At 46.6% G+C, this 25,187-nt stretch overlaps 1 protein-coding gene across 2 annotated transcripts; it reads right to left on the minus strand.

The window, feature by feature from the left end:
• Nucleotides 1–2,667: 2,667 nt before the first annotated feature.
• Nucleotides 2,668–25,187, minus strand: LOC113013798 (protein-tyrosine kinase 6-like). 2 transcript variants are annotated; one of them, XM_026154957.1, is made up of 8 exons: nucleotides 24,499–25,187; nucleotides 10,905–11,026; nucleotides 10,290–10,450; nucleotides 9,996–10,161; nucleotides 7,855–8,016; nucleotides 6,476–6,657; nucleotides 6,244–6,397; nucleotides 2,668–3,241 (listed from the first exon to the last, which is right to left on the minus strand). In XM_026154957.1, the coding sequence occupies exons 1-8, from the start codon at nucleotides 24,903–24,905 to the stop codon at nucleotides 3,066–3,068; spliced, it is 1,530 nt and encodes a 509-aa protein (XP_026010742.1). In that variant the 5' UTR covers nucleotides 24,906–25,187; the 3' UTR covers nucleotides 2,668–3,065. The 2 variants fall into 2 exon arrangements, with proteins under 2 accessions (XP_026010742.1, XP_026010741.1); XM_026154956.1 differs by lacking the exon at nucleotides 2,668–3,241 and adding an exon at nucleotides 4,994–5,253 and having other exon boundaries at nucleotides 24,499–25,184.

Genomic DNA, 25,187 nt, shown 5'->3' on the forward strand with positions numbered 1-25,187 from the left:
TTTTTTAATTGATTTTGAAAAATGAAGAATGGTCTGATTTCAGAGTAAGCAGCGTCAGCCTCTCTCCTCACAGCTGTGCAGGAAAAACTTCGCTCTTCAGAAACTTATAAAACTCATATTTAATATACTGAGAGCAGCTCCTGAGACTGCGCTGCCCCCTGCAGGCCACAGATGGACACTACAGCTGCACCGTTACTTTCTAATCTTATGCAAATTGATTTTCTTCTTCTTTTATTCTCTGCATGAAATGTGTTTGTAAACAAAGTTCACATAGAAGAAAATATTATTCTGAGACAGCAGAGCTGCTGAAAGTGTTACAGAGCAGGAAAATGTCAGTAATGATGACCTACAACACAATCATTCGCTTTAAAAAGTGCATCACAGTGACAACAAAATAAAACCTGAAACAACGAGTGAAGCTCGAAAAAGTGCAGGAAGCATTTCTCAGCACCAGCCTCTCGAGCCTCGCTTCACTGCTGTGTTCGACGCTTCAGTTTGCTGAGTAAACGTTTGCAGCGTCGCCTCGTCAGGCCGCAGAGACTCAAACTAAAGCGGTTTGACAGGGACCAGGAACCTGCGACATTAAGGCATTTTATTACTTTTCCAAAGACACCGTGACTGCTGGGACCTCATTCCAGGCAGAAGCTTTGGTTTTGTCACACGTCCTGTTTAGTTTAATGTAAGTCACTTTCATTTAATTTAGGCTTCTGCATACTGGTACCTGAGGGCAGTAAGAGGTCAGATCAGAGGTCAAAGCGAGGCTATGAGTAGCTTCTAAACAGTGTTGGGAAGGTTACTTTTAAAATGTATTCCAATACAGAATACATGCCCCAAAATGTATTCTGTAACCTATTCCGTTACGTTACTCAATGACAGTAACGTATTCTGAATACTTTGGATTACTTAATATATTGTGGCGAGTTCAGACAAGGAGGAGACGGAGGTATCGTTTGGTCTTGCTTCCCGTGAGCTAGCCAGGGAGCACAGCCGTTTATAACATTTGCAGAAGAACACACTGCCACTAGCTAACTGCTCAGCGCGGCAACCACAACACACATAGGGCGCCCTCTGACCCCGGAAGGACACACCGTCGCAGCGAGAGGGCGTCACCCGTCACCATGGCAACATACACAAAACATAACTGTACAAGAAGAACCCCGAACAGCCCTGACCCGCTACAATATTATCATGCTTTTTACAACAACGTGAATGTACTGTTGCTGTGTGATTTATTACTATTACTGAAGGTCCGCGACTCTGAACTGTAGTAAAGGGACCTCTGACTAATGCTGGGCTCACACTGTGCGATTTTTGGCCCATTTTGAGCCGATTTTTGAGTCGTGCGATCGTTTTGGCGATCGGCCCGATTTTGGCCTTCATCGTGCGTCGTGCATCGTGTAGTATACGTGGGGTAACGAGAAGCGATTGACACCTCACGACCAGCTCCCGATCATCAATCGCTTGGTCGTGAGGGTGTCACCGCAGTTTGCCACACTGCGCACGCGCAAACACAAATGTCAGCGAAAAAGACGGCGTAGCACGGCAGTGCAGCGTGTGATCTGGACACAAGCGATGGAGGCACAACCTGTAGAACCATCCGAGCCCTTTCGATGTGGCCTCACAAAATTATCACGACCACAACAACCGTGAAAATAGTTGGATCTACACTGCTGCTCAATCACAGCTGGCTGATCAGTGTTTTTCATTAGCAATTTAGCAAAGTTGATGGTGGTGTGTGTGTCTGTGTGAGTGAAAGACGGAGAGGGAGAGCGAGCGACAGAATTTCTGTTATAACCTTCATTTTTATGGACGCACAGTGTGAGCACTCAGGTCGCATCAGAGCATCGGGCCGTATAGTGTGAGACCCTGCATCGTGACCTATGAACTTCTAACCCCTGCGAGTCAATCGTACAGTTTGAGCAGGAGCTGAATCGCGCGACTGAAAAAATCGCACAGTGTAAGCCCAGCATAATACGGCGGGGTCCCTGTCGGCTGGTAGCCGAAAAATAGCTCTACTTTGTTGTGTGGGTCAACTTTTCTTGCGACAGACAGACAGAGAGAGGCGTTGAAAGGCTGCTCCAACGGAACTTATTGTTTTCGGAGGAAAACACGAACACGGCGTACAGTCGAGTCTTAATAGCTTACTTACAACTGGGCTCGTCAGGCACTCTTCTTGGCTGCAGTGGTTATTATTATATTTACATGCTTCCAGCTCCCGTTTTTCCTCGATGACAACTCGTACCTTTCCACTCCCCTTTTTCTCCCTCCTCGCACTCACAGACACATAACGTGTATGGCAGTCCATTCTCCCTGCAACACGGACTACACTGCCCATGATGCTACATTCTTTAGAGCTATGCTTGTAGCATTCTGCCTGTTAGCTTAGCACAACAACAACAACAACGAAAAGGCGCTCTCTCACCCAGGAAACACACAGTCGCAGAGAGAGAGAGAGAGCGTCGCCCTGTAACTATGGCAACCGTAACGCTGCCGCCTGGAACAACAGAACGTAGCTGTCAAACAAAACCCAAACAGTCCTGACCCGCCACAATATGAAACAGGAAAGTACCGCAGTGTAATCCATTTATTTCAACAAAGTAACTGTATTCTGAATACCACCTTTTTAAACGGTAACTGTAACGGAATACAGTTACTCGTATTTTGTATTCTAAATACGTAACGGCGGTACATGTATTCCGTTACTCCCCAACACTGCTTCTAAAGCATCACGTGAGGCGTGTGGTTTCATCTGCTCTGAGGAAAGCTCGTGAAACATGATTAATGTGATTAAAAACACTGACGGCTCAGTGTCTCGGCCGTCCTCCAGCTTCAGCCATGGAGGACAAAACAGATAAAACAGTTTGTGAACCCGTCTTTCGTCCTGCAGTAATCTGCAGATGATTGGCTCACTAAACTCGTTAGCTTATGATGGGAGCTGTTACCTAAACTTCTCTGTGCTCTCAGGGATGACCAGATGAAGTTTTGCAAGAAGACGAGCTTCAAAGAGTCCGTGTGTGTGTGTGTGTGTGTGTGTGTGTGTGTGTGTGTGTGTGTGTGTGTGTGTGTCACTCCAGCTCCTCTCGGCCCAGCTGGGCCTTCAGGGACTTGAAGTCGGGTCGGTCGGCCGGCTCGGCGCTCCAGCACTGGAGCATGATGTCATAGAGAAAGTCTGGGCAGTTGGGCGGTTGGGGCATCCTGTATCCCACGGTTACCTGCTGGTACACGTCCTGGTTACTGTAAGCTGAGGGAGGAGAGGAGAAGTGATGAAGGTCAGAGGTCAAGTTTACTGAAAATCTGAATGCAATAACCTGCACGTGTGAGGCTGAGTATGCCATATAAAAGCTGACATGTTGTAAAACGCCTGTGCTCGTAGTCGGTGTAATAAACCCGATCACAGGAAGTCACCGTGCTCTCACCGGTTGATGATTTTTGCATTTGCTTCTCAGCTCACGTGCACCGCATTAAGACCACAGAGGGCAGCACCGACCGCCCTGCGATCTAGGAACTGAAGGAGCGCTTGGACCCACAGATGCTTCATGACGCTGGTTGATGAGAGGACATGATATGCAGAGTGTATTTGTAGCAGTTTGTCAGCATTAACAGGAAAATATCATATTTCACATGTTACATCACTTTGTGGAAACCTGCATTGGCCAATCATCTTTGAGGACTCTGAAGCGAGCAGACTGTTCATGGCGGTTACAACATCAGCAAACCTCAACTGCAAGGCTGGGACCTATCAGAGCTGCAGGGAGGTCCCAGTTAGGGGGCGGGGCATCAATGAGAAGGGACTGAAAGGATTCCAGTGTCTCTAAAGACAAGAACGCAGAGACGCTCTAAAGATTCATCAGCTGTTCATTCGAGCAGGTCTGACGGCCTCACCTCAGCCACAGGTGAGTCCTGGTAGGTGGAGCGAGACAGGCCCGTGCTCAGAACCTCGCCTGCAACAAGCCTGGTTTATGGTTTCAGCCCAGCCTCATAGCACAAACAGGCCTGTTCATGTTTATGGTAACGACTCATAAACAACGCTTCCTCCAGCTGCTCGTTGAGCCACGCCAGGCTGTGACCCTGTCAGGGACCACCGGCACAAACCGGGGATCTCTGGGTGCTTACTACGACACTATGGACATGCTGGCCTACCCTAAATTACAATAATTATAAATCTGAATAAAAAGAGACTTTCCCATGTTTGACTCCAAACATTATCACTCCCATTACTGGCAAAGAGCCACCACCAGCCCCTCCACACCCCCAGATTCCCTTCAAAAGTGGGAAATCTTCACTGGTAGCATGGACCTGAGGTAGGTCTGAGATCAGTCTGATGGAAAACCAGGAGGAAAACACCTGTCCAGGAACATAAACTGACACACAACACCTGCCAGTGCCGCAAGTCTGTCTGGAGTTCTGCGGGCCGGGTTTAGTGAACCGGAGCCTGAAATAACCTGATGGTTAGTCAGGCACCTGCAGCCTGGATTACTAGCGCGAACTGGCAATGACCAAGCACAGTGAGCGGACTGATTTTAAAGACAAAGCTCAGAATTTATTTACCGTTGGTAGAAAAACATACGAGAATATGATGAAAATGACTCATTTAAACCCAAAGATGCTCACATGACAAACTAACATGCTCATTAATCAGTGATACAGCTGCTCATAAAGAACCCTCTGCAGTCCTCAAGGGTTTAGCTCCATTTCAACAACATCATGAAATGACACGATATCATGACGTGGAGGTGGTGGTGGTGATGGTGGTGGTGGTGATGATGTTGGTGGTGATGATGGTGGTGGTGATGGTGTTGGTGGTGGTGGTGATGATGGTGGTGGTGATGGTGTTGGTGGTGGTGATGTTGGTGATGATGGTGTTGGTGATAACGTTGGTGATGATGGTGGTGGTGAAGATGGTGATGATGTTGGTGGTGTTGATAATGTTGGTGAAGATGGTGGTGAAGGTGATGGTGATGGTGGTGGTGGTGGTGGTGGTGGTGGTCGCTGCTCTGTGTCTGCCTCTCTGCTGCCTCTCTGCTGCCCCCCTGTGGCGCTCCATCTGTACTGCAGCAGTTCAGGGTTGTGCCGTCTCTAACTCATACGAGCTGCACTCCAGTTTGACCCTCAGTACCCTGAAGTCGGGCCGGTCGGCCGGCTCGGTGCTCCAGCACCGCTTCATGATTTCATAGAGAAAGTCTGGGCAGTTGGGCGGTTTGGGCATCCTGTATCCCAGGGTTACCTGCTGGTACACTTCCTGGTTACTGTAAGCTGAGGGAGGAGAGGAGGACAAGTGATGAAGAGTGCTTTGTGTTAGCTCAAATATCTGCAGAGCAGCTGAGCTGTGTCGGGCAGCAGCTCTGTAAACCCTCACCTTAGTGTGCAGTGCATCTCCATCACACAGTGACACGCCAACACGAAATCAGACAAACCTCACAAAGAAGTGCACCTGGACTCTGATCCCGCATAAAAACGGGTTTACCCAGAATGCACCGTTTGGTGAAGTTTTCAGATCAAACTTCAGGATACCAGCACTTCTCTGTGCTCCTCTGTGTCTGATAGATCATCAGAACTGGGCTCAGTCCTCAGACTGACGGGAGTCCTGCAGTGGGACTGAAACTGACCTGAGAGCAGTTTTTAATCACAGCTTAAATGTTTTTCATGTGGAGATCTGCTGGATTTATGTAGCTTTGGAAAAGCTGTAAGTGCCTCATATGTATGTGAAGGCTGTAATTCTGAATACGTAGACAGTATGAAAGTCAGATAGTGGGAGTGGTCAGCTGGCTCGCTCTGGTTATTTATTCTGGTTACTGCAGAGATTCATAAAGTCCACATTTATGCACGTTTAAGGAACTCACTTATCTCTTTTCCTTGTGCAAACCGGCCAATCGCATTCAAGCACACGTGGACTGTGACATGAGCAGAGTGTGCAGCTAGAGGGCTGCACGTGTTAATAAATACTGCACGAGCTGCGAGGTTGGGGGGAGGCCACCGTTTTTCACCAAGCGCTCCTTCAGCTCCTGAAACACAGCGATGCAGCCGCGGCGCTCGCTCAGCTGTTACAGTAAAGTTTAACGTGCAGGCGTCCCTGAGAGGATTTAAAGGTTACTCAAGTTAGCAGAAGTTAGTCTGACGTGTTCGCTGCATCCAGATGAGCAGAGTCAAGCTTTTGGGATAATCACGATTATTGTGATAAAGCTAAAGACACACACGTGACGATCAAGACATCAGTAATTGAATGAATCTCTCTCGTGGACTAACCTGGGTAAGGAACTCCTCCACGGGTGATGATCTCGTAGAGCAGAATGCCAAAAGACCAGACGTCGGACTTGATGGAGAACTTCCCGTGGCTGATGGCCTCGGGAGCGCTCCACTTGTAGGGAATCTTTTTGTCTTCTGAGATGTAAAACGGCTCCTGAAGGGAAAAACAAGACTCTGCTGTCAGAGCTGAGCCGTGCTCCACTTAGAGATCGACAGCTCCTCCTCCGCTTACCTTGATGACTCTGGCCAGGCCGAAGTCGGCCACCTTGCAGATGTAGTCATGTCCCACCAGGACGTTTCGAGCCGCCAGATCTCTGTGGATGCTGTTCATCTCCTCCAGATATGACATCCCATCAGCCACCTGGCCTCCCATGTCAACGAGGGATGCGACGTCTTGTATTTGGCCCTCTGGACCTGAGTGAGAGAACGATGCAGATGAAGTGAGTGCGCCGGTAAGTAAAAGGTCTGAGTTTATCGAACACCCATCTCCTGCTGCTGATTCAGTGGACAGTGGCCCCTTCCCTCCCCACACACAGTCTGACTGTCTCCCACTCGTCAAGCCCACCTGTTGAACAGAAGCGCCTCTCCACCCAGTCATGGAGGTCCATCGAGTTCCAGAAGCCCGACCACGGGTTCTGGAACTCGATGGTTCTAATTCTCCACCTGAACGTCTCTGGATCAGCAGATGGAGCTGCTCCACTGAACACCAGAAACTCCAAACCACCATCAGTACCTGCTCCAGATTTCATCCACTCAGCAGCTGTTACAGGAGCTCGGTGCTGCATTCACGAGCTCCCCTGAGGGTCGGATTTCACAGGTTGGAAATCGTTTCTCAGATTTAAGTGAAAATTGATCATGTGTTTGTATGTTGATGCTCAGCTGCGATTTCCTGACAGATAATGATTTAATATCGCTGTCTGCGTGTGGGGAAACTAGCTGTTATGATCATAATGAAATGTAAGCAGAAAAGAGTTGCACTAAGTTTCATTCTAAACAGAAGAAATAAAAAAATAGATATAAAAATGCAGTTACAGCGTTAAGGAGATTTTAATGAGATTAACGCCGACAGCATTAAAAAAAAAATCTAGGTGGGAGATATCACCAAAGGTGGTGGAGGATAACAAGGCTAAGGTTCTGGGGGACTTCGTGACACACAGCTGCTGGACGACCAACCAGACACGGTGACCGCCGCTGGGACAGATGTGGAAGATGGACAGATGGTTCCAGCGGTAAGAGGAGGGTCAGGAGCTGTAACCCAGAAACTGGGACCAGATCACAAACATGATGTCTCAGGAATATAAAATTGATCTCAGATATGTGAAATCTATATCTGAGATATAAAATCCATCTCTGAAATATCTCCCTCTCATACGTTTGTGACTTTGCTGAATATAAATATACGTGTGTAACTATCTGGCACGTTTCCGAGGCTTTGCAGCAGCTGGCAGTTTGACAGCTGTTTGTTTCCCTGAGAACAGACAGAGAGCGCCCCCTGCTGACCGCCCGCTGAGCTCGATGCTGAGGCTGTAACCATAATCAAAGCCCTCGCTGTCCAACGTTACACAGCACACTGAACTCTGATCTTTCACTGGAAACAAAGCTGAGGTTTACTTCTGAGGAACTTGAGCAGGCTGCCCTTCTCCATCAGCTCGGTGATGATGTAGTACGGCATGGTCGCCGTGCACACGGCGAACAGCGAGATGAGGTGACGGTGGCGCAGGCGCTTTAGGATCTGAACTTCCCCGTGAAACTCTTTGTGGTTCAGCTCCGAGTCTGAGAGCAGGACAGAAATAAAAAGGCGAAAACAGACAGACGAGAAAAGAGGAAGACGGGTGAGAGAAATGACCTGAAAGGCACAACAACTGTACTCAAAGGTGGAAAACATGACACTGTAATTATAAAGAGAAATGTGCCTCTTGTCTAGATTGTTGTTGGATAATAACAAAGACTGTATTAAAAAGATGATCAGCACGACGCTGGTGGATCATTCAGCGTGTTACTGAAGGACCAGTTAATGACTGGGGTATACGAAGACATTTAGAGGGAGGCGCGCTGAGATTTCGGAGACCCCTCTCTGAGAAATGCTCGGCTCCGCCTGAGCCGGATGTTTCAGGAAGATTTCTCTTTCCTGATTTTGAAGCTGAGATTTGAAAGCCTCACTGAGCAGCATCTCAAATTAAAGTCCTGAGAGCCTGACCCTTACTGTATCGTTGCTGTAGGGCTCAAACATTTAAATGTACCGTATGCAAAGCAGACAACAGCGGGAAACAGCCGGTTGTTTCCATGGAAAGTACTATTGGATAGTTTGCCCAGCTTATCATGGAGACCAAACACCAAACACGAGCTCTGCTTTAGAAACGTGGCGCTGGTCTCCCGCAGCATCGCTTGCATATGCAAACCTGCGGAGTGTACGAGCGCCTCTTTCTTTGTGATGCTGTTTGAACCGATCCTCGGAAAGAGCTCGAGTGGCTCGTCGATGTCGCCCTGAAGTGCCTCTCACTGTCAGCTGACCAATCACAGGCCGGCCCGTCCTCATCTCCTGCAGCCCCTGCTTCACGGCACGGAGCTGGTTTAGAAACGGATGCATGACAAGACTCAAGCGTCTAATGTCACCATAACTTTGCATATTTCTATCATCTTTGTTTCAGTGTTTTAACCTGAAACATCAGCTGCAGGTTCCAGAACAAGAACATTTCTAACGTGCTGAGAAGTTCACCTGCAGCTCAAAACCTGCCCGGAGTCACTTATGCCAGACGTTTCACACTTTATAACTCAAGCGGGAGCCTGCTCCTGCTCCCGCTCCCGCGCTCCTGCTCCCGCGCTCCTGCTCCCGCGCTCATGCTCCCGCGCTCCTGCTCCCGCGCTCCTGCTCCCGCGCTCATGCTCCCGCGCTCATGCTCCCGCGCTCATGCTCCCGCGCTCATGCCCTCACGTGTAAACCTGCGTCGGGTGTCCTTGCGCCCCGCGTTGAGCTGATCAGGCTGACCTTCGGATCACGTTTAAAGTCAGGTGACGCTTTTTTATTGCGGCAGCCTGTAATTCCGTCTCTTTCAGCCTGTACGCCGCCATTATTCACACGCCGGGTGAGTTTCCACGCTGGGGCCCTTTCCCACTTTCTTCCTATTTTGGCCACACTACATTGTTACTCTTGGCCTTGCAGGTGAGATGCGGGCACTACGGTAACCCTGCAGGTTCAGAGGCTCCGACTGCGGCGTGACGCACATTTATCCGATGCCCAGGAACGAGACCGGGCCTGTGGTCCAATCACATCGAGGGAGGGATCTACAGCTGGAAGAAGACGCATTTCTGGAGCCGCAGACTATTTGATGACTTTTTTGTCTTTTATGTCCACCTGAGTGTAATTTTCTGTGGGTTTTGGGTTGTTGGATGGACAAAAAACAAAACCAACTTGTGTGTCTGTGAAAGCATCAGAGGCATCGTTCAGCATGTGTTCACATTTGTCTTTGAGTTTCTCTCCATCCTTATGATGTCTTATTGGCCGGAGGTGCTGCTGTTTCCGGAGGAAGGAAAACTCTCACTTCCTCATGACAGAAATAAAATTCTTCACCGTGTGTTTCGTTTGTAATGTGCTGTCTGCATGAGGGTCAGCGTGCTGTCCTCAGTGTTTCCACAGCCGTGTTTAATGTTTTCAGTCATGTTACAGCACTGAATGAAAGGCGGGGGGCGGGGCTAATGACGGCTTGAAAGCGTTTGAGCAGACTTGTGTTTGTGAGCAGCAGAAAATAAAATACCGCTTTTCAGGATCTTGATGGCGACGCTGATGTGGTTTTTCCAGCGGCCGCGGTAAACATCAGCAAAGAAGCCGCTGCCCAGCTCCTCCTCCAGCGTGAACTCCTCCTTCGGGAGCTCCCACTCGTCCACCGTGAAGTGGTTCAAATCCTGGGTTTCTGGCCTTTTCTGATGGAGGAAACAGAAGCGTGCACCTCAGACATTCACATCCATGCAAAACTAAAGGCTGCTCCCGGCCAGCGGCCCCGTCACAGACACAAGAGGAGCGAATAAATGATGGCGGTATGAAGACTCACCTTCTTGCAGGGCTTGCCCAGCTGGCCGGTGGTGTTGAGGCTGTTGGCGCAGTAAAAGTCGACCACGTCGATCAGCGAGCTGAAATGATGCTTGGGCTCGATGTGGAAACCATCATCTCCTTGGTGGATCTTGAAGTGCTTCACGCGGCTGCCGGATCGCACTACAGGAAGACGGACGGAGTCAGAGACGAGTCTCAACAGGACACGAGACCTCATTTTTATTGCTACGGTTATTTTTTATTTCTGCTGTCATGACCTCAGAAAACAGAAGCTAAACATCAGTGGAAAAAGCACAGCTCTCAGTGATAATCTCAGTTATAATGAACACTGCAGCGCCGGCTGCAGAAACGATTAACCAATCAGCTCCCTGATGAACCCAGAGACTCACCTGGCTCAGGTGAAAAAGTGTCAAAATCACAGCCCGTTTAACGCTGTCTCTGCTAGGCCTGGTTTTTATTGGCTGATTCAACCTGTTACCTGTCGACAGTATCCACCTTTGGAGCACATGTTCACTGCATCATCTCAGTGCTGACATGAGGAGGATTCGTTAGAGCCTCTGTTGGGGTTTTCTGTAGCCCCTCCTCGTGCTTGTAAAGGCCCTCCCTGTCCACTTACCTGACAGGACGTATCCGATGTCGTCTTTCTCGCTCTGCCGGACGAGGAAGGCTCCCTCTTCGTTTCCTGGGGCCATCAGGTGATTTTGGGCCTCGAAGCGGCTCAGCTTCCCATAAAACCATCTGGATCGAGACAGAAAGATAATTATCAGGAGCTCGCTGTGCAGGTTCAAACCTTCCGCCTGATGTTGTACAGCACGGACAGATGCTAGCTAACATTGGGCTCTCATTAAACCTGCGGCAGTGACCTGAGGCTGAAAGCTCAGTCAATTAAAACATGTCTTTAAAGAGGAGAGGATGCATGATTCCTCTGCAGTCTGTCGTCACAGGTTCAAATCTGCGACCATAACAATGAACAGAAGTAAACAGTCAGAACTACCGTCCACGTCCAACCACAGTGACAACAGTTTCCGACGGCTTTGTTTGCATCATTTGCATCTTTTCATTTTTACGGTTGCAGATTTGAGTCTGTGGTAATAAAGAGTGCAGACAAAGACACTCCTGTTTCAGCTCATTGAGGTCTGCAGCATTCGTTCATGCACAGCTCTCTGAGCTCTGCACTTCGGACCGTCGCAGCCGTTCAGTTGGAGATTTGCTGCTGCGCTTGGATCGTTGTCCTGCTGATGAGCCAGTTTGGTCCAGGCTGTGGGACAGACGGCCTCACACTGACTCCAGCACACAGTGGCATACAGAGGAGTCCACGGTCCGCCGAGGAGGTGTTTGGGTTCCTCCTTTGTACAGATGCAGCTTTACAAACCTAAGCCGTGCTCCTGCAGCACTTTCAAACAGCTACAGTCATTCAGTTTGTTTCCAACTGTGTTGTCATGCCCTTTAACCTACTCCTGTGAGGACTGTTGTGTTAACACATCTGAATGTTTCAGACCTGCACACTGCAGAAACCTCTGCTTCATGCTGTGGGCGTGGAGAGGTGGCCTTAGTTTCTCACTTGACTGAGTTAAAAATTTACACAACAATACATTTTAAACTCCTGCAGGATGTAAACACTTGAGATGAGGTGTGTCAGTTTACTGTTTGGACCGGACCCTGGTGTTTATTATTACCTTCTTATTATTCGAAAGATTCAGGAAAACAGAGTTTGAGTAAAACTATGTTTGGGTTGTAACGTAGAGTTCGGTGGTCTTAAAGAGGCATCGCTATGAGCTGGATTGTAGAGACTGAGCACCTCCTCCAACAGCACCCCGTGTTCTTAAAGTAAACAGCTTTACAAAATAAAACGACCGCGCTCGTCTGAGACCGGACGATACTGGAGACAGCTCCTTCTTCTTCAGTGTTTAATGGCAGCTGGTCCTTGTACATGCAGTGCTGCAATCTTCTGTCTTACACTCTTAAATCTTACTGCTTATTCCTGCGTCTTTCAGGATCTTACAAAGCTTCAAACGACGCGTCGACTATTAAATTAAATTTTGATAGTCGACTAATCGTGGCAGCCCTAGTAAACCGAACCGGTCCTAGCACTGAACCCTGTGGAACTCCATAATTAACCTCAGTGTGTGAAGAGGACTCTCCACTTATCGAACGCTGCCCCGGTCTAACATGCCAAGCACAGAGATGAGTGTGCGTGCTGATTTTTCCCCATCAGTAAATGCTGTGATGGCAGCGAGCTAAGGCGAGTAACTGACATTAACTTTCTACAGTAACAGCTAACTGTAACTTTGAGCTCGATAGCATCGTCAATCAAAACTGCTCCCAGCAAACACAGATGTTTACGTCAGCGCTGCAATTTCCACCAACCAAACAACTTCTACTGTTACAACTTGCACATTACTTTTCTCAGTTTATATACGCCAACTTTTTGGAAGTTACATGTCTACTTTTTAATGCACAGGTACAATCACACAATCTGCACTCTTCTAATGATTCTAGATATTCTTAACTATTTAAACATCGTTCAGTATCCTGCTCTGTTTGCACACTACAACCTGGGTTTGCCACTTATCTGTAATTTAATCTTAATAACTGTGCAGTACTCTGCTTTGGTAAATACCGGTGTCCTGTCCTGTTTGTATGTGTTTTTTTGCAACCAAATTTCCACTTGTGGGACAATTAAAGGATTATTCTATTCTATCATGTCCAGGTGAGCTTTACCGACCCACAGGTATACGGTGTACACACTGCTCCCTGAGCTGCCGGACAACATACATGGCATACAGCAGGGTCATGTGACAGAGCCTGCGTTTGAGCTGCACAGACACTCCAGCAGAAGGATGATTGCTGATCGTGTAACAGCTGCCTGGGCCACTGACGGGCCCTCACATTGAACAGTGTTTGATATCAGCTAGGATTTGATTTCTAAACATTTTGCCACTGGCTGCATTCAATTTAGCTTCTTCCAGTTTCTCAGTGTTGGGAAAGAGTTCACCACGATCATTTACTGGAACCTTTAATGGATCTGAGCCCAAGCTAATCCAGTTTGAATGGCCTCTGCTTTCTGTTCAGTCAGCCAGAAAAGCGAACAGTACTTTCTGAGGTGAGAATCGGCCTTTAGGTTTGGACCGAAACTTTCCGAGATTCAAGCGAGACATTTTTTATTTGATTTGTTCTGAGTCTGATTAAAATAACCAGGACATGAATCAATAATGAAACTGATGTTTGGCTGCAGCTCTGCTAGGAAAAACCAAATAAACCACATGAGTGAAAATATGCTGCTCAGCTGCGAGCTGGAAGGCTTTGCCGAGGAATGATAACCTAAATTTGTACACATGCCGTTCATGCTTTAAACAAAATTATCTATTCATGTCCACATGTTGTGTTCCTTTCACACTCTGGTTTGGACTGCATGCTGTTTGACCTCACGGCTCTAAGCTTTGGCTGTGAAACATTATTTAATCTGAGAGCCGTGTGACAGTTTCAGGTTTTGAAGGTCGCACATCTTTGCTTTGTGCCCTTGCAGGATATAGTGATGGTAAAGTCAGTACTGAGGGTTTATTGGGAGAGCAGAGAAGCTCTATAATTAAACGGAGCAGCTGGTGACATACGGGAATAGCCACACTTTGCACACTTCCCATTCTGCTGAAGCAATAAACTGTGAGTGAGAACGGCAAAACGAGAAGTGGTGAGCTGACCGTCGGTGTGTGCGTCCCAGTTTGCATCACAGCTGAAACACAAACACGGGCTGGTGTGATGTAAAGCTGTGACATTTCTCATGGTGCTCACAGCGTACGGCTCAGTCAGGATCAATAAAGCTGCCGCAACCACAAAAATAAACGAGCAGCACAAAGTGCGACGTTATAAAGACGAGCAGCTCGCTGGGGTTTTATCACACTGTAAATAGAAGATGGATGTAACTTGTTTATACGTTCACATTTTGAAGTCTCAGTCCATTTCCAAAGGTGAACACGTTTGGATGAGTGGGTGGAGCGCTAGGTTATCAGCTGATGCTATCTGCGGCAGCACAGACTCTATGGGAGCATCACTCGGACACCTGCTGATCCATAACATCCAATCAAAATACTAGAATTTCACTCTGCAAACTTGGAGCTCCGCCTTCTTGGATGTGCTGTTAGTACTGTAACCTCACAGCAGCCATAATACTGGTCACATGATGTCATTAATAACTCAGAGGTCCGACTAAAAGCCTAGCAGACAGCTAACAGCTACAGCTACAGCCGCCTGTGTCACCTCCACCTGTCAGTCAATGAGGCCACGCCTCATTAATGCAAACTCGAAGAACAAAATATCTCCAGGGACCAACAAGTTTGTGCATCAGGCTGCAAACATGTTTGTTTCTGCTGCAAAGTGTTAACATGAGAGACTCGCTGGAGCCCCTGCTGGACGTTACAGAAACTGCAGCCTTTGAAGCTTCAGTTTTTGTGTTTTTTAAAAGGTCAAAAACATGATAAACAGCATCCAAATATTCATATCAAATGTTAAAAAGCTGAGCATTAATAACATTTAACCTTCATAATGTGAACTGTTCATTTTTTCATCTAAAGCAGAGCTGTCAAAATCCAGTCCTCGAGGGCCGCTGTCCTGAAGCTTTTCCAAAGCTGTCCCAACACGTCGGCTGCATCCTCCGGAGGCCGCATTTGAAGGCCGATTACGTCACAGCCAGGCGACGAAGGCTGTCCCAAGTTGTCGACTATTTCAAATGCGTCCTCCTTTTCCCTGAATTTGAAGGATGGGTCAGGTGTGTCCTCACACCTCACCCAAATTCCAGTTTCCAACAATGGCGGCGCTACTAAGTTTTAAAATTATTCTCATTAATCTTTCTGGCCGCAAAATAAACTTTTAACATATATTAAGGGGAGAAAGTAGCTGTGTAAACATCAAATATCTGCTCGGTTTATCAAGACATCGCATATTGGCAAAAGTGTGCGCCGACGTCTTTGGAGACGTCTGTTACCCACCCGCTCGATAGCGAGCCGGGGGGTTCAATGGTCACTCCAGCCGGCGAGAGCAGCGGACTCCCGGCTTCATCGTTTTCAGACCCCCGCTGTCTTTCGCTACTCAGGTTAAACATGATATACGTCACTCGGAGAAATTAAAAATGTAATTGTTTGCCTTTTTTCAGTGTTTTATTTGTTCCGGAGTAAATCGGTTTGGCTGAGATCAAAGTTATTAGATTATTAGATAAAATAAAACGTTAATAATCCATCGGGTGGGTTCCTCCGGGATTTTCACACAGCTGAATACACGTCAAACAGAAAACTGATTAAACAGAAGAGTGAGACGGTCGAGAGTTTCCTCCAGTGTCCTGTTATATTTTAGACAGCACGGAGCAGACGGCGAGTTTATTAAACTCCACCCACACAGCGGTGACGCAGATCTGAAGGCTGGACCGTCCCATTTCACAGCCTCGCACTTCCGGCCTTCTCGGTCTTCGAAGGACCCGGCCCACATAGACCGCGAAGGCGGGCCCTTCGAAGGACGCAGCCGACGTTTTGGGACACGGCTCATGTGTCCCTGCTGCAACACACCTGGATACAATTAGTAGGTCATTACCAAGACTATGGAACCTGACTGCATGCCGAGGTGGCAACCCCGAACCCTACTCAAGTAAATTTAAATATAAGTGTTTGTAAAAAAGTACTTTTATTGCACCATGTTCAGTCAGTCATGAGCTGCTGTAACATGAATGAAGTGGCTGAACTGCACCTCAGCATGCGGTTCTGTAGAGTCGGGCTAATGACCTACTAATTGTATCCAGGTGTGCTGCAACAGGGACACATGGAAACGTTTCAGGACTGCGGCCCTCGAGGACACCGGTGACCTAAAGCGTCTGATTAGCGGGGCTGCTGTTTAACCCCCCATGCTGACTGCCTGCATCTTTTCACAGAAGTGACAGGAAAGCAGAACTTACAGAAACTTCCACTTTTAGGCAGAGCTGTAAACAGGATGCACATGCACACTTCACTGCAGTAGAAAACAACCGTTTGACTCCCAAAGTGTCTTTTTACAGCGCTCTGCTTCACTGCTTACCTCAGTTTTACTAATGCGATAAAGGATAAATGTGTGATAAAGGTTAAAGGAAGCATTTACAGTGCTGCGAGTTCCTGGCAGGTAGGTGGACAGTGTGGACTCTGGCTGATAATAAAGGTGTTACACTGAAAAAAAGGCCATGTTGAATTTACTTGATTCAATAGTGGCTCAGGGGGTTGGGAATCTCATCTGTAACCGGAAGGTCGCCGGTTCGATCCCTGGGCTCTCTGTCCTGGTCGTTGTGTCCCTGGGCAAGACACTTTACCCTACTTGCCTACTGGTGTTGGCCAGAGGGGCCGATGGCGCGATATGGCAGCCTGGCTTCTGTCAGTCTGCCCCAGGGCAGCTGTGGCTACAACTGTAGCTGCCTCCACCAGTGTGTGAATGTGAGAGTGAATGAATAGTGGCATTGTAAAGCACTTTGGGTGCCTTGAAAAGCGCTATATAAATGCAATCCATTATTAATAGTGGACATTGGTTGCACGCAAACAAACAAACAAGTTAAATCAACACAACTTATTCATATTCAATAAATTTTGTGTTCATAAAAGGCGATTGAAACATGTTTAGATGGAGTAAGTTGAGCTCTTGGAATATTTTAATCCTCCACAATGTCATTTTATTTCAACACTATTCAATAACTTTTAACCCAGTACTAGTTGGTCACTTAAATACTACACGTTGTCTTCATATTACATAATGTTCAACAAAGTCTAGAGTCTGGTTACCATAAAAAGTGAATGGATCTACAACAACTACCATCCTGGTCTTTATCCTGGTTGCAGGGGGGCTGGAAATAACCCTGAAGTGATAGTTACAGGGCAGGGTACACCCCGGACAGCTCACCAGTCTGTCACATAGAGACAAACAACCCTTTGTGCCAGATTGTGGGTTTGAACCAGGACCTTCTTACTGGGAGACAGCAGCACTAAGCACCATGCCACCAATACAGGATCATCAGAAGTAGGAAAGCTATGATTTCAAGGCTTGATGCAGAATTTTCTTTACGTTTTTGCCCTTGACAGGTTAAACCACAGTAAGCAGCAAACACGTGGTGGGTGTGTAGTTGTCTGCCTCTTATAACTCCAGTGATTTTCCTGCAGTTTGACATCTCATGTGATTTTGCGAATTTCATGAGTCCAGCAACGAACCACTCTTACTAGATTGTATGGTAAATGGTAAATGGCCTGCATTTGTATAGCGCTTTTCTAGTCCCTAAGGACCCCAAAGCGCTTCACACTACATTCAGTCATTCACCCATTCACACACACATTCACACACTGAGCGCTCGCTCTGTGGTAGAGTATCACTTCCTGTTCCTGCTCAAACACAGTGGTGTTTCTGAGTAGCTTATTTGCTTAGCGATTTAATTAACAACTTTTAAATATATTCTTCTTTCATAGTATAATCTTCACGTGCTTCATCCGAAGCACACTTTCTGTGTACTCACTACCTAATTTATAGCCAAAGTATTCACTCACTGTCTCTGTACTGTTTCGCTAGCCTAGCTTAGCTCGTAGCCGACTCATTAGCACCATGGCTACTTCACCTGTCCCTCCTGCACTTTCTTGCTCATTGTGTCAGATGTTTAGTTACTCCTCGGCCTCCTTTAGCAGTAATGATATCTGTAACAAATGTAGCATATTTGCAGCGCTGGAGGCCAGGATTACTGAATTGGAGACTCGGCTTCGCACCCTTCATTCACCCGCAGCTAGCCAGGCCCCTGTAGCTGGTGCAGCCGAAAATAGCGTAGGCCCCGCTAGCTGTTCCCCGGCAGATCCCAAGCAGCTGGGGAAAGAGGGCGGCTGGGTCACGGTGAGGAGGAAGCATAGTCCTAAACAGAAGCCCCAGGTACACCACCAACCCGTTCATGTGTCTAACCGTTTTTCCCCACTCGGCGACACACCCGCCGGGGGTCAAACTCTGGTAATTGGCGATTCTGTTCTCAGACATGTGAAGCTAGAGACACCGGCAACCATAGTCAATTGTCTTCCAGGGGCCAGAGCAGGCGACATTGAAGGAAATTTAAAACTGCTGGCTAAGGGTAAACGTAAATTCAGTAAAATCATAATTCACGTCGGCAGTAATGACACCCGGTTACGCCAATCGGAGGTCACTAAAATCAATATTGAATCGGTGTGCAACTTTGCCAAAACAATGTCGGACTCTGTAGTTTTCTCTGGTCCCCTCCCCAATCAGACCAGGAGTGACATGTTTAGCCGCATGTTCTCCTTAAATTGCTGGCTGTCTGAGTGGTGTCCCAGAAACGATGTGGGCTTCATAGATAATTGGCAAACCTTCTGGAGGAAACCTGGTCTTGTTAGGAGAGACGGCATCCATCCCACTTTGGATGGAGCAGCTCTCATTTCTAGAAATATGGACAAATTTATTAAACCCCCCAAAATATGACTATCCAGAGTTGGGACCAGGAAGCAGAGTTGCAGTCTTACATGCCTCTCTGCAGCTTCTCTCCTCCTGCTACCCCCCCAAAAACCCATCTCCATAGAGACTGTGTCAGCTCCCAAACAGACAAAAAACAAACTAAAAACCAGCAACAAACAACTTAAACATAAACAATTACAAAGAAAGAACAATACAGTATCCACATCTGAACCAAAGAGTAAAACAGTGAAATGTGGATTATTAAATATTAGGTCTCTCTCCTCCAAGTCTCTGTTAGTACATGACTTAATAACTGATCAACAAATTGATTTACTCTGTCTTACAGAAACCTGGTTGCAGCAGGATGATTATGTTAGTTTAAATGAATCAACACCCCAGAGTCATTCTAACTACCAGAAACCTCGAAGCACAGGCCGAGGGGGAGGTGTGGCAGCAATTTTTCACACCAGCCTATTAATTAATGAAAGACCAAGACAGACTTTTAATTCATTTGAAAGCCTGATGCTTAGCCTCGTCCACCCCAGCTGTGAAACTCAGAAACCAGTCTTACTTGTTATCATCTATCGTCCACCTGGGCCTTACACAGAGTTTCTGTCTGATTTCTCAGACTTTATATCTAATTTAGTTCTGAGCTCAGATAAAATAATTATTGTGGGTGATTTTAACATCCATGTAGATGCTAAAAACGACAGCCTCAACATGGCATTTAATCTGTTATTAGACTCAATTGGTTTCTCTCAAAATGTAAAAGAACCCACCCACCACTTTAATCACACTCTAGATCTTGTTTTAACATATGGCATAGAAACTGAACATTTAACAGTGTTTCCTGAAAACCCTCTGCTGTCTGATCATTTCCTGATAACATTTACTTTTACAATAATTGATTACACAGCGGTGAAGAGTAGACTTTATCAAAGTAGATGTCTTTCTGAAAGCGCTGTAACTAAGTTTAAGAATATAATCCACCCACTGTTATCATCTTCAATGCCCTGTACCAACATAGAGCAGAGCAGCTATCTGAACGCGGCTCCAACAAAGGTCGATTATCTTGTTAATAATTTCACCTCCTCACTACGTACGACTCTGGATACTGTAGCTCCTGTGAAAACTAAGGTCTCTAATCAGAAGTACCTGACTCCGTGGTATAATTCTGAAACACGTAGCCTAAAGCAGATGACTCGTAATCTGGAGAGGAAATGGCGTGTCACAAATTTAGAGGATCATCATTTAGCCTGGAGAAATAGTTTGCTGCTTTATAAGAAAGCCCTCCGCAAAGCCAGAACATCTTACTATTCATCACTGATTGAAGAAAATAAGAACAACCCCAGGTTTCTCTTCAGCTCTGTAGCCAGGCTGACAAACAGTCAGAGCTCTTTTGAGCCAACCATCCCTTTAACGTTAACTAGTAATGACTTCATGAACTTCTTCACAAATAACATTTTTATCATTAGAGAAAAAATTACCAATAATCATCCCACAGATGTAATATTATCTACAGCTACTCTTAGTACCATTGATATTAAGTTAGACTCTTTTTCTCCAATTGATCTTTCTGAGTTAACTTCAATAATTACTTCCTCCAAACCATCAACGTGTCTTTTAGACCCCATTCCTACAAAACTGCTCAAAGAAGTCCTGCCATTAATTAATTCTTCGATCTTAAATATGATCAACCTATCTCTAATAATCAGCTATGTACCACAGGCCTTCAAGCTGGCTGTAGTTAAACCTTTACTCAAAAAGCCATCTCTAGACCCAGCAGTCTTAGCTAATTATAGGCCAATATCCAACCTTCCTTTCATATCAAACATCCTTGAAAGAGTAGTTGTCAAACAGCTAACAGATCATCTGCAGAGGCTTATTTGAAGAGTTTCAGTCAGGTTTCAGAGCTCATCACAGCACAGAAACAGCTTTAGTGAAGGTTACAAATGATCTTCTTATGGCCTCTGACAGTGGACTCATCTCTGTGCTTGTCCTGCTAGACCTCAGTGCAGCGTTCGATACTGTTGATCATAATATCCTATTAGAGCGATTAGAACATGCTGTAGGTATTACAGGTACTGCACTGCAGTGGTTTGTATCATATCTATCTAATAGACTCCAGTTTGTGCATGTAAATGGAGAGTCCTCTTCACACACTGAGGTTAATTATGGAGTTCCACAGGGTTCAGTGCTAGGACCAATTCTGTTTACATTATACATGCTTCCCTTAGGCAGCATCATTAGAAGACATAGCATACATTTACACTGCTATGCAGATGACACCCAGCTCTATCTGTCCATGAAGCCAGATAACACACACCAATGAGTTAAACTGCAGGAATGTCTTAAAGACATAAAGACCTGGATGGCCGCTAACTTTCTGCTTCTTAATTCAGATAAAACTGAGGTTATTGTACTCGGCCCTGAAAAGCTTAGAAATATGGTATCTAAGCAGATTCTTACTCTGGATGGCATTACCTTGGCCTCCAGTAACGCGGTGAGGAACCTTGGAGTCATTTTTGACCAGGACATGTCCTTCAACGCACATATTAAACAAATATGTAAGACTGCTTTCTTCCATTTGCGCAACATCTCTAAAATTAGAAATATCCTGTCTCAGTGTGACGCTGAAAAACTAGTTCATGCATTTATTACTTCCAGGCTGGACTACTGTAATTCATTATTATCAGGATGTCCAAAAAACTCACTGAAAACCTTCAGCTAATCCAAAATGCTGCAGCAAGAGTCCTGACAGGGACTAGAAAGAGAGAGCATATTTCTCCTGTTTTGGCTTCCCTTCATTGGCTTCCTGTTAAATCCAGAATTGAATTCAAAATCCTGCTCCTCACATACAAGGTCTTAAATAATCAGGCCCCATCTTATCTTAATGACCTTGTAGTACCATATCACCCTATTAGAGCACTTCGCTCTCGCTCTGCAGGCCTACTTGTTGTTCCTAGAGTATTTAAAAGTAGAATGGGAGGCAGAGCCTTCAGTTTTCAGGCCCCTCTTCTGTGGAACCAGCTTCCAGTTTGGATTCAGGAGACAGACACTATCTCTACTTTCAAGATTAGGCTTAAAACTTTCCTTTTTGCTAAAGCATATAGTTAGGGCTGGACCAGGTGACCCTGAATCCTCCCTTAGTTATGCTGCAATAGACGTAGGCTGCCGGGGGATTCCCATGATGCATTGGGTTTTTCTTCTTCACTCACTATGTATTAACAGACCTCTCTGCATTGAATCATATCTGTTATTAACCTCTGTCTCTCTTCCACAGCATGTCTTTATCCTGTCTTCCTTCTCTCACCCCAACCGGTCGCAGCAGATGGCCGCCCCTCCCTGAGCCTGGTTCTGCCGGAGGTTTCTTCCTGTTAAAAGGGAGTTTTTCCTTCCCACTGTCGCCAAAGTGCTTGCTCATAGGGGGTCATATGATTGTTGGGTTTTTCTCTGTATCTATGAAGCGCCTTGAGGCGACTTTTGTTGTGATTTGGCGCTATATAAATAAAATTGAATTGAATTGATGGCAGCTACATTGTAGCCACAGCCACCCTAGGGCGCACTGACAGAGGCGAGGCTGCCGGACACTGGCGCCACTGGGCCCTCTGACCACCACCAGTAGGCAAACATGGGGTTAGTATCTTGCCCAAGGATATTTGGCATGCAGCCAGGAGGCAGCCTGGGATCGAACCACCGACTTTCTGATTAGTGGCTGACCTGCTCTGCCACCTGAGCTACAGCCACCCCAACATCTCAACAAGAACAAATTAAGTTGCTGAATTTCATGCAGATGCTACATGATTTAATTACGTTCACCATAGAAACATGGAATTATTTAGTTCAAATTACAAGTTTGGATCTTATGCATGTAACAACCACCCAATTTGATTTTGGAGGTCGACTCACGAAATTCACAAGATCACATTAGATGTCAAACCACAGGACAATCAGTGGGGTTACAAGAGGAAGACAACCACACCACGTGTATGCTGTTACTACTTCTTATGGTTTAACTTGTCAAGGACAACAACATAAAGCATCATCAAGCATAGCTTTCCTACTTTTGTTAAGTCTGCATTGACACATTAATGCCATGGTGGTTCGTGCTGTTGCCTCAGAGCAAGAAGAGCCTGGGTTCAAATCCACAGTGTGGTGAAGTTTGCAGTGGGTTCTCTCTGCGTACTCTGGTTTCCTCCACAGTTAAAAGTCATGCAGTTGTAAGGGTAACTGGTTATTCTAAATTACCCAAAGGTGTTGAAGTGCAAATGGTGTTTGTCTCTGTATGATTGACTGGCGACCTGTCCAGGATGTACCCTGTCCCTCTTGCCCTATCACTTCCGCAGCCCAGATAAAGCTAAGAAGATGGGTGGATTGGAAGTTGCTGTAAATCCATTGATTTCTTTTGGTTGAACATTACGTAATATGAATACAACATGTACTACAGACATAAGTTACCTTTCATTCATTCAACAAGATTATCATTGGTGTAACAAACAAATATTTTACTAGTTCGTGTAACAAGACTGACTTTTGATGTGCCAAAGTGTTTAAACAAGATAAGACGGATTTAAATAAATTTAATTAGACTAACGTGGTGCAAACATGTTGATTGAACAAAAGTCAAATTAATTGAATGTTAATGTTAATATTATGTTAAACCTACACACATATATCGTGTTGACACAACACAATCAAGATGGATTAATATAACATGATTTGTTTAGATGGAATATAAGTGGCAAGATAAAATTACGTTCATCCAATGAATTATTTTTTTGAGTGTAATGTAACAACCACCCAATGTCCTTTTTTCGGTAAACCAAAAAAAAGTAGAGGCGGCTACTCGACTTGACTGAGGCGGACGTCTTCCTCAAACCAAAGCGCGCGAGACTGAAATCCCGGTGTCGCGGGATTTAATATTGCGATATTATTGACTTCACTCAAACATGATATGAACAACTTAATCTAGCTCTGCATATTATGTAGTTTCTACACTATATAGTTACACTTAACGTTAAAGCATGAGGCACTTGTGTTAAATACACGATGCTTACATAAATCCACGAGCTGGCCAGCCCCCTTTTTTCAGTGTACACATCCTGATTTATGCATCTGCAGCTGGAGGCACAGCAGCCTCGTGAACATAATAAAAAACGTGATTCTGAATGTGAATGAATTTCTGCCTTTAAGCTGGAAATCTTCTAGCTTTCCTGTCAACACCTTTACCTGTTCAGTGACATATTAATAGGAAATTACTGTGACACGTTTTCAAAGTATACACTGAATGTACTTGTACATTCTTGAAATACCACTCTGCTGCACTGCGTCACATTTCCAGTGTAAACATTTAGAAGCTTGAGTGTCTTCCTGTTGTACTGACTTTATGATGAATCATATGATGCTGTGTAAATAAAGGTGCCCCAGTGTGGAGGTCATTAAATCCCCTGCAGCTGCCTGCAGCATTAAATCAAATCATGGATGATTTTACTGCCGCACTTTGTGCTGAAGCCTTGCTCCTGTTGGGTTTGAGTGTAAACTCTGAGTTGGACAGGAGAGGCTCACAGATGAGACACCTGAGCTGTCTACACTCGGGGCTGGATCAGGTGTGTTACCCCTGAAACGATCCTGGAAATGTCCTACTCCCTCTAAACACCTGCTCTACTACAGACATGCCGCTCACGTGCTTCTGTCTATCGCGGACACCGGGATGGCCCTCGGAGCTCCGAGGTCAGAGCTGCTCTCTGGGAGCCGTCAGAGGAAGCTGCACTCACGGCTGCACGTTGATGGACTCTGCCCTCGCCAGGTAGTTGTTGGGGACGATGCCCTGCGCCACGACGTGCCCGTTGCGGTCGATCTTCCGCGCCGTCCACCAGTCTCCGCTGCGGCTGACCACCCTGAACAGGTCTCCCTCCTGGAAGGACAGCTCCTCCTGGTGCCGGGACTCGAAGGGCCACATGGCCGTGTAGATGCAGCTACCCTCGGAGGCGGTCTCCTTCGGGGGCTTCGGGGGCGGCGTCGGGGCCTGGGGCTGCTCCCCGTCGCTGCAGGTCCCTCTCCGTCCTCCTCCATCCTCTTCTTCACCTCCTGCTCCCGCTGGCTGAGGAGCCTTCTTGCCCGTGAGGATCCTCTCCCACAGTGACTGCAGGCAGGGGCACGCTCTGCGCAGACACTCACCCATAGGTGACCACGAACGGCTCCGCGCGCGCTGTGTGTCTCCGCAGCTCGGCTCAGTCAACCCGCCACACCTGTCCGACAGGTGCAGAGCAGGGAGCGCGGAGAATGTCGGGAATGCCTGCGCAGGGAACGGTGCGGTGAAACTGTACTGGGTGAGCCCACGGAGGGACTTCCTTTAGTTACAGAAACCACGGGAGCCCCGCCCCCAGAGGGTGTCATCAATCTGTTCGTGCGCTCTCTCTCTCTCTCTCTCTCTCTCTCTCTCACACACACACACGCACACGCA

Source organism: Astatotilapia calliptera, chromosome 20, assembly GCF_900246225.1.
Source record: "Astatotilapia calliptera chromosome 20, fAstCal1.2, whole genome shotgun sequence".
Classification (NCBI taxonomy): Eukaryota; Metazoa; Chordata; class Actinopteri; order Cichliformes; family Cichlidae; genus Astatotilapia; species Astatotilapia calliptera.